The 13465-nt window shown below is 65.4% G+C and overlaps 6 protein-coding genes across 6 annotated transcripts; 1 reads left to right on the top strand and 5 right to left on the bottom strand.

Annotated features, from left to right (window-relative positions):
• Positions 1-27: 27 nt before the first annotated feature.
• Positions 28-2245, bottom strand: MICPUN_102921 (tso1-like transcription factor; the record flags this gene model as incomplete). Its single annotated transcript, XM_002504750.1, has 2 exons — positions 28-1782; positions 2138-2245. The coding sequence occupies 2 exons, from the start codon at positions 2243-2245 to the stop codon at positions 28-30; spliced, it is 1863 nt and encodes a 620-aa protein (XP_002504796.1).
• Positions 2246-2710: 465 nt separating this feature from the next.
• MICPUN_62262 (predicted protein) lies at positions 2711-2908 on the bottom strand (the record flags this gene model as incomplete). The annotated part of the gene is made up of 1 exon (XM_002504749.1): positions 2711-2908. One exon carries the CDS (start codon positions 2906-2908, stop codon positions 2711-2713), a length of 198 nt encoding a protein of 65 aa, XP_002504795.1.
• A 705-nt stretch (positions 2909-3613) lies between these two features.
• On the bottom strand, positions 3614-5318 carry MICPUN_95387 (predicted protein). The gene is made up of 2 exons (XM_002504748.1): positions 5046-5318; positions 3614-4800 (listed from the first exon to the last, which is right to left on the bottom strand). The coding sequence occupies exons 1-2, from the start codon at positions 5157-5159 to the stop codon at positions 3694-3696; spliced, it is 1221 nt and encodes a 406-aa protein (XP_002504794.1). The 5' UTR covers positions 5160-5318; the 3' UTR covers positions 3614-3693.
• A 98-nt stretch (positions 5319-5416) lies between these two features.
• On the bottom strand, positions 5417-6772 carry MICPUN_62260 (predicted protein; the record flags this gene model as incomplete). The annotated part of the gene is made up of 1 exon (XM_002504747.1): positions 5417-6772. The coding sequence occupies one exon, from the start codon at positions 6770-6772 to the stop codon at positions 5417-5419; it is 1356 nt and encodes a 451-aa protein (XP_002504793.1).
• A 207-nt stretch (positions 6773-6979) lies between these two features.
• On the top strand, positions 6980-8176 carry MICPUN_62259 (predicted protein; the record flags this gene model as incomplete). Its single annotated transcript, XM_002505055.1, has 1 exon — positions 6980-8176. One exon carries the CDS (start codon positions 6980-6982, stop codon positions 8174-8176), a length of 1197 nt encoding a protein of 398 aa, XP_002505101.1.
• Positions 8177-8409: 233 nt separating this feature from the next.
• MICPUN_62258 (predicted protein) lies at positions 8410-13206 on the bottom strand (the record flags this gene model as incomplete). The annotated part of the gene is made up of 1 exon (XM_002504746.1): positions 8410-13206. One exon carries the CDS (start codon positions 13204-13206, stop codon positions 8410-8412), a length of 4797 nt encoding a protein of 1598 aa, XP_002504792.1.
• Positions 13207-13465: the final 259 nt, after the last annotated feature.

Below are 13465 nucleotides of genomic sequence, written 5' to 3'. Positions count from 1 at the left end.
AACTCCTCCTCCTCCTCCCGCGTCTCCTCACTCGAACCCCTCCGGAGTGGACAAGGGCACGGGTGACCCGAGGGTGGTGATCATCCCCCCAGCCAGCGCCGCGTCGTGGCTGCCGGACATCGCCCCGAAGCTCCTCGTCTTCCTCGACGATCGCGTCACCGTCGGGGTCACCATCGGGCCCTTCGCGGAGTTGGCGTTAGGTTTCCCGTCGAAGCGGGGCGGAGGCGCCTTGCTGCGGGTGTTTATGGCGGATCCCCCCGTGAGGGTCAGACGCCCGGGCCCCGCGCGAAGAATCGTCCCGCGCCCGCTGCCGGGGGTTAGCGGCGACACCGTCTCACCCCGGGCCTTCATCGGCGTCGCACCGACGCTGTTGGAACCTCCACTGGCGTTGCTGCCCGCGGCGGGCGTGGCCGCCTCGGGCGGGGCAGCCTTGGGCGGGGACTGGAGGAGGTCGAGGCCGAGGCCGTCAACCGCGGCGAGGACGGCTCTGCCGGGCGACATGACCAGCCCGCGGCCGGGGGACATCAAACCCATGCCGAAGCGCCCGGGGGACATGAGGCCGGCGTTGATGAGGCCCACGCGACCGGGGGACTTCATGTGCATGAGATCCTCCATGATCAACCCGTGGTGGTCATTCTCGGAAGCCATGAACATCGCCGCCTCCTCGACCGCGGCGATGGCCGCAGCCTGGGTGCCGTGGCCAGAGAGGGTCGGCATCCGAATGGGCTTGGCCGCCGCCGCTCCGCCCCGACCGCCAAACTGTCCGTTGTCCTCCTTGTTCTTGCAGCCGTCGCACTTGCAGTAATCCTGGCACAGCACGCCAGCCTGGAAGCACTCGCAGTACTTCTTGAGGCACGCGCTCTTCTTGCAGTGGCACCCCTTCTTGTGCTGACCGCCGCCGTCGCCGGATGCGACAATCTTGTCCGCGAACGCGTTCGGGTTCCTCAGCTCAATCTGCTGCCGGGTCATCTGCACCAGGCCCGCGTTATCGCTCGTGTTTTGGCAGTTCTGGCACGAGCACTCGTGGCAAAACACCCCCGCGGCGAAGCACTCGCAGTACAGCTTCAGGCACTTGGACTTTTTGCAGTTGCACTTCTTGCTCTCGCACGACTTCGAGGGGTCCTCGCCGTCCTTCGTCGGGGACGGGGTCGTCAGCGGGCCCGCGGGGCGCTCGCCCTTCACCGCCGGCGTCGCCGCGGCGCTCACGGACAGCCTGCGATCGCTCGCTCCCTGCGCGCCGCCCCGTCGCCCGCCCGCGTTCGCCGACTGATCAAGCCGCTCAATCGAGCCGCCGCCGCCGCCGCCGCCCGCACCCGCCTTCTTCGACTTGGATCCGCCGCCGCCGCCCGGCGCGACGCCGCCCGCGTTGCCGTTGGCGGACTTCTTGCCGTTACCGCGCGACGACTGGACGCGCGGGGAGTCGCGACCGTCGTTCTTGAGCGTCTTGGCCAAGCCGTGGGGCCACTCTGTCGACGCGCCGGTGGTGCTGGATCGCTTCATCGACTCCTCGGCAGCCTGCGCGGCGACGGCGCCGACGCCCGCGGGGCCCGTCGCCCCGCGCGCCGCGGCGCCGCGGAGGGACCGGCGGCCGTTGGCGCCGCGAGCGTCGTTCGGGTTTCCGCCGGGCGACGGGGCGACGTCGCCGCCGCGAACTAATCTCGTCGCGTGCTGCTCGAGCTCGAGCTCGCCATCCAGCTGGCGGAGCTCCTCCTCCAGCGCGCGCGCCATGCCGGCGTGCGCAGCCTCGGGCTCGGTGAGGTTGACGTCGAAATGGGTCTCGAGCTGCGGAGTTTGCGTCGGGGTGAAGGTGGGTAAGTTCGGGTGAGGAGGCGGCGGGGGCGGATCGAGAGTCGCGTAGAGGTACAGGTTATGGGGACCATCGCGTTCGCGCGGGCGCGAAAGGGGCCGAGGCGGGTCCCGCGCGATCACGGGTCGCGACCGACGCGGTCGCGTGCGCTCGCGCGGTGCGACGCGCGTTGGGGGTCGCGCGGAGTCGGGGTGATCACGCGGGAGCGATCGATGCGGGCGCGGATCCAGTCTCCGATCGCGCGCGCTCCGGGGAGGCGGGAGGTCGAGCGGCGAGAATCGCGACTGCGATGCGCGCGCGCGGAAAAAACGAAGGGGCGACGGGGCTCACCTGCTTGCGTAGCTGGGCCACGTCCGTGACGTCGTCGAGGACGCCCGGTCGGAGCGGGGACTGCGCCAGGGCGTGGACGGCGGCGAGCACAGCCTGGTCGGCGTGCATCGCGACCTCCTCGAGCCCGGCGGGCTCGGTCGCCTTGCCGAGGTTGCTGCCTCTCCGGGACCTGCCCGCGACGGCACCGCTGTTTTTCGCGAGAAGAGGCGGGAGGGCGGGAGAGTGAGAAGGCGATCGGAGGTGCGGGAAAAACCCCGGCGGGTGGTCGGAGACGCGCGAGGGCGCGCGCGCGATGGGAGATCGAGGGAGGGGTCGTGGCTCACCTTCTGGTGCCCGCGGGCGATGCGAAGCTCGTCGGCGCGGGAGAGTCCTTCGGGAGCGCAGTCAGCGCCGCGGCCTGGGTCTCGCTGATGCCCTGCATGAGCAAGGCGCGAGAGGGCGTGATGGGCGAGAGGGCGTTCGCGAAGAGCAGGAACGGAGACGAAAGAAGCGCCGCCTGGTGGATGGAGCGAACGAGCGGAGGTCAGGATGGGGACGGAATCGGAAAGTAGGCCGGGTAAAAGCCCGATGCGATCAAGTCGCGAGGCGGGAGATGCGCGCGCGCGCGCGCCACGGGGCCGCGAACGGGTGGTTATCGCATCGAAGAGTCGGCCCGTGGTCGAGGCGGGAAGATTTGGGGCGGGAGATGTGCCGCACCGTGTTGTCGACGCCACCGTTACCGGAGGGCCTCTCGGGGGTGAACAACCCCGCGGGAAGTTGGTTGTGGTCCATGGCGAAGGTTCGGCGAGGACGACTCGTGCGATCTACCGGAGATTGCGCACGTACGCCTGCCTTTCCGGTCGGAGGGTGACGCGAATAAGAAGTATCCGCTCGCTCGCTCGCACTGCGCTGGAAAAAAAGCGCGAAGACCGCGAGGGTCGCCGGAGACCACGCTGGAGGCGCGTCTGGTGTGGGCTACGCGAGAACGATCGCGCGCTGCTTCGACTTCAGAGTCTGAACGATGATCCGCTCGTCCTCGATGTGCGCTTCGACCGACGCCGTGCACGTGCGAGACGCGCGCGGGAGGAGTGCGTGCGCGGCAGACCTCGGGCAATGTGTTGACAAAAACCGAGGGGAGGGAGAGAATTGTTGACGGTCGCCGTGCATCTCTCGATAACAACGCGGTTTTGCCTGTTCGCAGACCGTCGGGAAATCCCATAGATCGGTCGAAATGTGTCCGACCGGATTTCCTATGCACCCCGCCTCGTTGACCTTTCAACCGCTTTCAACCGCGATCGGGCGCCGGTCAATTTCGCGATCAAGACCTCGCCCGCGTGTGCGGTTCGACCGTGATATCGGCACATTTTGAAACCCGATTTTCCCGCCGATTTTGACAATTGATCGTGGCGCGCGGCGTGAGATGTGAAAAGTAGGTCGGTCGCAACCGAGGCCGGCAGAAATCGCATCGAAACGCACCTCATCTGTCAGTTTCGTTTTCGAAATTCGAGCCCGCGAGACGGCGCTGTGACTTGGCTTTTTTTACAATGTTGACTTGCTTGCTGCAGGTTTGGCAGCCACTAATCCATGAATGCGAACGAGTTGAGCACAGACGGGGGCGAGTTGGCGTAGGTCGTCTTGCCGTTCGCGCCGAACATCGTGCCCTCCTCGGCCGTGACCTTCATCTGGAACTGCTGCATGAAACCGACCAACGCCTCGACGGCATCGTCCGGAACCTGGTTGTACACGGTGATCCTGAGCCCCCCGAAGAGCGGGTGGCCCCTCAGGTTGTAGAAGCCAGCCTTCTCGGACTCTTCCACGAACCTCTCCTCGATCTCCGGCGTCTTGCACTTGACGGGGATGGTCATCGTCGAGCGGAACTCGGGCTCCACCTCGTTGACGTAGAAACCCTCGCTGGCGTCGATGACGTCGTAGACGCTCCACGCCCGGCGGGTCGCTCGCGCGCGCATAGCCGCGACGCCGCCCTTCGCCTTGCAGTCCTCGAGGACGAGCTGTAACGCGCGGATCCCGAACACGTTGGGCGTGTTCCAGATGTTCTGGATCGGAGCGCTCTTCGCCGCGGCGGACCAGGACATGACCCCGGGTGTGATGGCCATCTCGCGTTCGCCCGTGAGCAGATCCTTGCGCGCGATGACGACGACCAGGCCGCTCGGACCCAGGTTCTTCCCCGTGCTCGCGTAGACGACGCTGTACTTGGAAAAGTCCACGGGCCTGGAGAGCAGCGTGGAGGTGAAATCGCCGACGAGGGGCGGGGCGTCCGGCGGCATCGTCGGATCGACGTGGAACTCCAGGCCGTCGATGGTCTCGTTCGCGGTGACGTGCACGAACGCGGCGGTCGGGTCGACGTTCCAGGTGGACGGGCTCGGGATCGCGACGCCGCCGAGCGTACGGCTCGTCGCTCCCACGTGCCTGACGACGCAGTACTTGCTCGCCTCGCCCGCGGCGCGCTTGCTCCAGAAGCCGTCGCCGACGAAGTCAGCTTTGGAGCCCATCGTGCGTCCGAGGTTCATGGCCACCCCGGCGAACATCGCGTGAGCGCCGCCGTGCATGAGGAGCACGTCGTGCGAATCGGGAACGTCGAGGACCTCTCGTACGAGGTCGCAGGTTGCCGCCATGCATCGCTGGACGGGGCCTCCCGCGTCGCGGTGGGAGTGCTCGATGAGACCCTGCGAGGGGAAAGGAACGCGGGTGAGACGACGGAGACGATGGACGCGTGAGCACGAGCACGAGGTCGTCGAGAGAACGGTCCAACTTGTAAGTGTTACTGCAGAAATTTCAAATGCCCGGAGGCGTGGTTGTGAGACGATTCGGGGAGCGAAAGGTCACGGTCGAACCGCCGGGCCGAGATTAGCGCGGCGAACCGGGTGAGAGGCGAGCGCGACTCCCGGGCTCACGCGACATCGACACTTACCATGCCGGTGTCCTCGAAGGACGCGAGTTCGGCGCTGAGTTTCGCGAGGACGCCCGCGTCGACCGCGGAGGGACCGGCGCTGAAGTTGTGCTTCCATTTGGTGGGAGTCTGCATGTCGAGAATCCTGTTCAGACGATGGTGTCGGGGGTCGGGAATCGCGAAGGTGACGTCGCCCGTGGTCGCGGTCCCGTGAGTGTCTTCTCGGCGCACTCGAGCTGATCGAATCGGTCGCGGTCGACCTTCCTCGTCCTCCCGGGGTTGGCGGCGTTCGCGTGGTCTGCGCGACAATGTGCGGCCTTCGCGCGAAAACGAACGGCTCAAATCAAAAGCTCAGTCTCCTCATGATCACACGTGAAAAAAATCTCTTCGGCTCATCTTCCCTCCTCGTCGGGTATCCCGTCCCAGTCGGCCGCCCCCCACCGTCCCGCGCGTCCCCCGAGGTAATCCTCGTACCTCACCACCAACCGCCTCGGTTCCAAACACTCCTCCACCCACACCTCATCCTCCGGGTCGAACCACACCTCGTCGATGGCGTCGTGCGTCCGCATCATCTGCGTCCCGTACTTGGCGCCGAGGAGCTTCAAATCTCTCAGCGCGAAGTCCAGGTTGCTCTCGTCGATGAAATTCCCGGCGAACGAGCACGTCACGTCGAGGTTGTGCACGACGTGGGGGAAACCCCCGGGGACGAAGAGCACCTCCCCGGGCCCGAGGTCGACGTCCCAGCGCCGCGCGTACGGCAGCAGCGGATGCGAATCGCACGGTTCCGTGTCCTCCGCCGAGTGCGGCTGCGTCTCTTTTTTACCATTCTCGTCGTCGTCGGCGGCGGCCGCCGCGTTCGCGTTGCGCCTTCGCCAGCTCGCGTGCGCGGCGTCCATGACGTGCATTCGGGGAAACGCCGGGTCCAGCGTCCCGCGTCCGTAGTCCGGGGACAGGTAAGGCACGTCCTCGTCGTGAAACAGGGTCCACCGCTTGGTACCCCGAACCATCGCCATCCAAAAGTTGCCTCGCCACTGATCGACGTGCAGGGACGATTTGGTGTGCGGCGCGGCGACGAAGAGCGACGGCCAGGACGCGGTGAAGGCGTGCACGTCCCTCGTGCGCTGCAGGAAATCGTGCACGAAGTATCTCGGGACCCTCACGGCGTTGAGCAGGCTCGGTAGCTTGAGCGGCATGGCGCAATCGTACAGGTAGGTGCCGTCGCCGTCGCGGGAGCCAAACTCCTGCGCATCTTCGGGAAGGTTGGGCGCGTCCAGCGGGAGGACGCGGGCGAGGTGCTCGCCCAGGTCGAGGATCTCGGTGTCCGCGCACGCGAGGGTGGAGTTGACGTGCGCGTTGTCCCTGGTCACCGCCACCTTCTTGTTGGCGCCGTGGCGCGTGAGCCACCCGAGCCCGTCGCCCCTCTCCCCATCCTCCGTGAGGTGGGGCCCGAGGCCGCAGATCACCACGGGCTCCTTGCGCGCGACGTACTCGCGGCGGAACGTCGCGAGCGACAGCCGCGAGCAGTGCACGCGCGGGATGGGCTTCGCCGGGACGGGACGCGCGCTCGCGTCCGTCGCGAGCGCGCGCGCGCGGTCCGCCGCCCACCTCGCGCGCCCAGCCACCTCCTCGACGTACACCGCCGCGTCGTCGCCGGCATCCCTCGCCTCGGCGGCGGCCGCCTCTCGCGCGTCCGCGACCGCGTCGAGGCGCGCGAGCTCCGCCGCGACGGCGGGGTGGTCGGCGCACATGTCACCGCTCACCGATGCGTCTCACGACTCCCGGGCGCGGCCCGAGATGCCCGGGCGCTCGCGTCTCGCGGAGTGCCGCGCGCGTCGAGACTCGGCCCGATTCACAGCGTTGGAAAACGAGTGATCAGAGCTGAGAGATCGACGCCACTGGCGGGATAGGATCAGTTCGCGCGACGCCCCGAGCACGGGTGGCGACATCCGCGGAGGATGAGCGTCAGCGCGCGTCTCCTCTCACCAGCCGCGCTTCCGCGCGCGACCCCGGCGCCGAGGCGCGGCGGCCGATCGGACCCGCCGCGCGCGCGGCGTCGGGTCTTCGCGTCATCGACGATCATCGACGACGACGACGCGTCCGTGTCCGCGTACGACAGGGCTCGACTCGAGGCGGACGCGAGCGCCATGCGGGCGCAGCGCGAGAGGATGACGGACGCGCTGGAAAGGAAGACCGCCGACGTAGACGATGCCGCGCGGGACGACCCTCACGGCGAGTGGAAGTGGGCCATCCGCAAGCGGATATGGGACCGGATGGAGGACACCAACGTGGCGCAGTTTCCGAGGCCCGTCCACCACCGCATCCCAAATTTCGTCAACGCGGACAAGGCCGCCGCGAACCTCACGGCGCTCCAGTGCTTCAAGGACGCGAAGTGCGTCAAGGTGAACCCGGACACCCCGCAGAAGGCGGTGCGCAGGGCGGTGCTCGAGGCTGGCAAGACCCTCATGACACCGCAGCCCAGGCTGAGGACGGGATTCTTCTCCATCCTCTCCGAGGAACTCGTCCCGGCAATCGCCGCCGACGCGGAGGTGCTCAAGAAGTGCTGCACCTCCGCGGGGGTCGCGTCGCACGGCGTGCCCCTCTCCCTGGACGAGATGCGCGACGGACGGAAGTGCGACCTACTCGTGATTGGCTCGTGCGCCGTGGACGTGAGATCGGGCGCGAGGCTCGGCAAGGGTGAGGGGTTCGCCGAGCTCGAGTACGCCATCATGCGGATGATGGGGACGATTGACGAGTCGACGCTTGTGGTGACGACGGTGCACGACACTCAGCTGCTCGACGGCGGCGAGATCGACACGCGCAGGCTGCTGAGACACGACGTGCCCGTCGATCTCATCGTGACGCCGACGAGGACCATCTGGATCGATAAAGCCGCGCAGCCGGCGAAACCCGAGGGGATATACTGGGACATACTGAGCCCGCAGAAGCTGGCGCAGGTGAAGGTGCTCAGGGACCTTCGAGCGGAGGTGGAGGCTGAGCTCGGGGAGACGCTACCCACGGGTCCCGACGAGACGCTGCCTCCGCTCGCCGTCCGCGCGGAGAAGAAAAAGATGAGGGAGGTGTCGCGAGGCGGGGGCGGGGGACGGGGCGGGAGACGGGGCGGGGGCAGGGGCGCGAGGCGCGGACGTTTGTGAAGGAAGGCGCTCGCTCGCGAAGGGTGGCGTTCGCGAGGGCGGACGCGGGGTCGAGGCCGAACCGGGCGCGGCAAGAAGAGAACGACGCGGACGCGTTCGATGCGTGAGTTGCAGATCTGCTCCCGCACGACGATGTGGAACGAGTCCCAGAAGGTCTCGCCGTTGTCGTACACCATGGAACAAGTGAGGATTCTACAAGCTGACAAGTGAGGATTGTACAACAAGTGAGGATTCTAGGGCTTCCTCTTGATGATCATGCCGAACCTTTTCATCTTTGCCTGACAGCACGTCATCTCGTCGCACGTCGTGTCGCCGTCAGCCGGGATGTCCCCTTTGTCGTTTATGAAGTTCGGCCCACACGGCACGCACCACCCGGACTGCGCCCGCTCGTCAATCAAGCACGGCTTGTGAACCCACTGGCTGATCGGGCCGTCGGTGGATCCGTCGACGCGCTCGAGCCGATCAAGCCACGCGGTGGCGCCGCTGAACATCCCGGTGGAGCTGGCCGCGCTGCTCCAGCCGGTGATGTCCTGGTAGAAGGCGGCGGCATTAAAGAAAGTGTACACCATGTTCGTGACCTTGGAGGTATCCCACGAGCCGATGGCTTGATTGAATGCGGCGGCGGCACTGAACATGGACCCCATGCTCGTGACCTTGGAGGTATCCCACGAGCCGATGGGTTGATTGAACGCGGTGGTTTCTCGGAACATGTGCGCCATGCTTGTGACCTGCGAGGTATCCCACGAGCCGATGGGTTGATTGAACGTGGCAGTGCCACGGAACATTTCCCACATGCTCGTGACCTTGGAGGTATCCCACGAGCCGATGGGTTGATTGAACGCGGCGGCGCCATTGAACATGTTCACCATGTTCGTGACCTGCGAGGTTTTCCAGGAGTCGATGGGTTGATTGAACGCGGCGGCGCCACGGAACATGGTCTGCATGTTCGTAACCTGCGAGGTGTTCCACGCCGAGATGTTCGCGTTGAACTGAGCCTTGGATCTGAACAGCTCCGACATGTCCGTCACCAGCGACACGTCCCAATCCGGCATGTCCACGCACCCCGCGCTCCCGCACCGAGCCGAGCTCGGATCGGTGCAGTCCGGGTCCGTCGAGCAGCACGCCTCGCCGCTCGGCACCACCGACAGGCAGGCGTTCACCGCGTCCTTGAGGCCTTGGTTGTCGCCATCGCAGACGGTGTCGCCGCCGGCAGCCGGGTCGTCGCCGGCGGCGTTCAGAGAGAACATGCCGCCGCACGGCACGCACCACCCGGACTGCGCCCGCTCGTCCACCAGGCACGGCATGTGGACCCACTGGCTGATCGGGCCGTCGGTGGATCCGTCGACTCGCTCGAGCCGATCGAGCCACGCGGTGGCACCGGCGAACATCGCGGTGGAGGTGGTCAGCGAGGCGTTGCTCCAGCCAGAGATGTCCTGGTAGAACGCGGCGGCGCCATAGAACATGTTCCACATGTTCGTGACCTTGGAGGTATCCCACAAGCCGATGGGTTGATTGAACGCGGCGGCGCCATAGAACATGTACCACATGCTCGTGACCTGCGAGGTATCCCACGAGCCGATGGCTTGATTGAACACGGCGCCGCCCCAGAACATACCCGACATGCTCGTGACCTTGGAGGTATCCCAGGAGCCGATGGCTTGGTTGAACGCGGCGGCGCCATTGAACATGTACCACATGCTTGTGACCTGCGAGGTATCCCACGAGCCGATGGCTTGATTGAACACGGCGGCGCCCCAGAACATACCCGACATGCTCGTGACCTGCGAGGTTTTCCAGGAGCCGATGGGTTGATTGAACGCGGCGGCGCCATTGAACATGTTCACCATATTCGTGACCTGCGAGGTATCCCACGAGCCGATGGCTTGATTGAACGCGGCGGCGTCAGTGAACATGTAACTTATGTCCGTGACCTTGGAGGTGTTCCACGCCGAGATGTCCGCGTTGAACTGAGCCTTGGATCTGAACAGCTCCGACATGTCTGTAACCCGCGACACGTCCCAGTCCGGCATGTCCACGCACCCCAAGACCCCGCATCGCGGTGGGTCGTTCAGGTCATTAACCCAGTTGGCGCAGTTCGAGTCCGTCGAGCAGCACGCCTCGCCGCTCGGTACCGCCGATAGACACCCGGCGATCGCGTCCTTGAGCGCGGCGCTGTCGGGAGGCCCGACGTACCACTCGCTCGGCGGACCGGCGGTGGATCCGTCGCGGCGCTCGAGCCGATCGAGCCACGCGGTGGCACCGGTGAACATGTCGTTGAAGAGGGTCAGCGATGCGTTGCTCCATCCGGTGATGTCCTGATTGAACGCGGCGGCGTTTTCGAACATGTGCCACATGTTCGTGACCTGCGAGGTATCCCACGAGCCGATGGCTTGATTGAACGCGGCGGCGCCAAGGAACATGTGCCCCATGTTTGTGACCTGCGAGGTATCCCACGAGCCGATGGCTTGATTGAACGCGGCGGTGTCATAGAACATGGCACCCATGTTCGTGACCTGCGAGGTTTTCCAGGAGCCGATGGGTTGATTGAACGCGGCGGCGCCACGGAACATTTGCATCATGCTCGTGACCTTGGAGGTATTCCACCCGCCGATGTCTTCGTTGAATGAGCTCGAGTTAAAGGCGACGCCCCCGCACCACGAATCGCCACTGGAGCAATCCAGGAAAAGCTTCGACATGTCCGTCACGAGGCTCGTGTCCCAATCCGGCATGTCCACGCACCCCGCGCTCCTGCACCGCGCCGAGCTCGGGTCGGTGCAGTCCGGGTCCGTCGAGCAGCACGCCTCGCCGCTCGGCACCACCGACAGGCAGGCGTTCACCGCGTCCTTGAGGCCTTGGTTGTCGCCATCGCAGACGGTGTCGCCGCCGGCAGCCGGGTCGTCGCCGGCGGCGTTCAGAGAGAACATGCCGCCGCACGGCACGCACCACCCGGACTGCGCCCGCTCGTCCACCAGGCACGGCATGTGGACCCACTGGCTGATCGGGCCGTCGGTGGATCCGTCGACTCGCTCGAGCCGATCGAGCCACGCGGTGGCGCCGAGGAACATGTCGGTTGAGTCGGTCAGCGACGCGCTGCTCCAGCCAGTGATGTCCTGGTAGAACGCGGCGGCGCCATAGAACATGTTCCACATGTTCGTGACCTTGGAGGTATCCCACAAGCCGATGGGTTGATTGAACGCGGTGGCGCCATAGAACATGTGCGACATGCTCGTGACCTTGGAGGTATCCCACGAACCGATGGGTTGATTGAACGCGGCGGCGTTGCGGAACATGGCCACCATGCTCGTGACCTGCGAGGTATCCCACGAGCCGATGGCTTGATTGAACGCGGCGGCGCCATAGAACATCCCCACCATGCTCGTGACCTTGGAGGTATCCCAGGAGCCGATGGGTTGATTGAACGCGGCGGCGGATTGGAACATGGACTGCATGCTCGTGACCTGCGAGGTATCCCACGAGCCGATGGGTTGATTGAACGCGGTGGCGCCATAGAACATCCACTGCATGTCCGTGACCTTGGAGGTATCCCACGAGCCGATGGCTTGATTGAACGCGGCGGCGTTTATGAACATGGAAACCATGTCCGTGACCTGCGAGGTGTTCCACGCCGAGATGTCCGCGTTGAACTGAGCCTTGGAGTTGAACAGCTCCGACATGTCCGTCACCAGCGACACGTCCCAATCCGGCATATCGGTGCACGCAGCCGCGCCGCAGCGATAGACGGTGTTTGTTCGGTCTTGGCACGCCAGGTCCGTTGAGCAACACGTCGCGCCGGTGCCGTCACCGCTGTCGGCGATGCAGCTGTCCACCGCGGTCTTCAGGGCGGCCCGGTCCGTGAACGGCTCTGGCGGCGGTTTGCAGTCGTAAACCGACAGTTCATGAATCGTGCCGGATGTGGTGTAGCCCCCGAAGTAAGGCGAACTGCCGCCGTGACCGCTATAGCCGATGGATAGATACCCGTCGGTTGGATAGAAGTTTCTCGATATCCCACCCGCGGGGCTGACCTCCACGCCGTTCACCCAAAACTTGACCTTATTTCGTGTCATGTCGTAAAAGAATTCCAGCGTGTAGAGCGTGTTCAGGTAGAGCCCGCCGAGCGAGGTGAGGTCGACGGACGCGCCGGCATCAGATCCCGGTGTCCCTCCGTTGCACTGAACATCCATGCCGATGATGTTGTTTTCGATCCACCCTCGCCATCCGCCGCACCCGTTGGACGCGACCGAGCCCCAGATGGCCACCGTCTGCGCCGAGCCGCTCCCCCACGCGTCCGAGGTTGTGACCACCGCCCGCATGTAAATCGATCCGGCCGGGTCGAAATTGTGCGTGGTGCCCGTGCCCACTTGCGTCTGATACCCCGCCGTGGACGTGAACGCGGGCGCGCACGAGGGCTCGTAGCCGCAGTCGTAGCCGCAGCCGTAGTCGCAGTCGTACATGCTCACCTCGTGCAAAGTGCCCTGGAACGCATTGACGGTTGATGCGTGAGCTTCATCGCCGACGGAGATGTAGCCGTCCAACAACTTCTCGTTCCAGTTCTTGGTGCCGGATGCTATCTGCACGCCGTCCAAGTATATCTCCGCGAGCTTGGTCACCTGATTGTACACGTAGTCGATGACGTACCTGGTGTTCGGCGACACCGCCCCAGTCCCGCTGGTCAAACCAATATCCGAGGAATCATAGTTGCAATTCACGGAGAGTCGAAGGTTGCCACCCGTCGTGACGTCCCCGATCAGGCCGCCGCACTGCGACGGCGCGCCGAAAAGGAAAAATACCTGATTGGTGTTCACGTCCGAGCCGAAGGTCAGGTCCAGCCTCACTTGGATGACCCCGGTGGCTGAGAACGTGTGCTGCTGCCCGCCGTTGAGCGTAGCCGATGACGCCCCGCCGGTGTAAGCGTCCAGCACCGCAGGGCACGTGGGCGTGTTGAGGGCCGCCGTCGCGGAACGGACGAGTCCCGCGATGCAGAGCGCCAGCAGCACCGGCGAAAGCTTTCGGCGCCCCACACCGACCGTCATCGTCCCAGTGCGTTGGCGCCAAAACCTGAGCGCGCCCTTTCGATTAGCCCGTCGGAGTCTTGAAATGCCGCCTGAAATGCCCCCTCTCAAGCCCAACTAAACGCGAAGATGCGCCCCCGGTTCGGCGATGGCCGGAGCGGAGAGGTCGGGTTCGCGAGGTGTCGAGCGGCGGGATGCACCGGCCCGATAGATAGATACGCCGCGCTTGGTCACCGCTCGGGCTCGATCAGACTCGCGCGGTGGTCCTTGTCCACGGTGA

The sequence above is a fragment of the Micromonas commoda genome, chromosome 11 (genome assembly GCF_000090985.2).
Source record: "Micromonas commoda chromosome 11, complete sequence".
Taxonomy (NCBI): Eukaryota; Viridiplantae; Chlorophyta; class Mamiellophyceae; order Mamiellales; family Mamiellaceae; genus Micromonas; species Micromonas commoda.
This window is presented reverse-complemented; position numbering and strand designations above follow the sequence as displayed.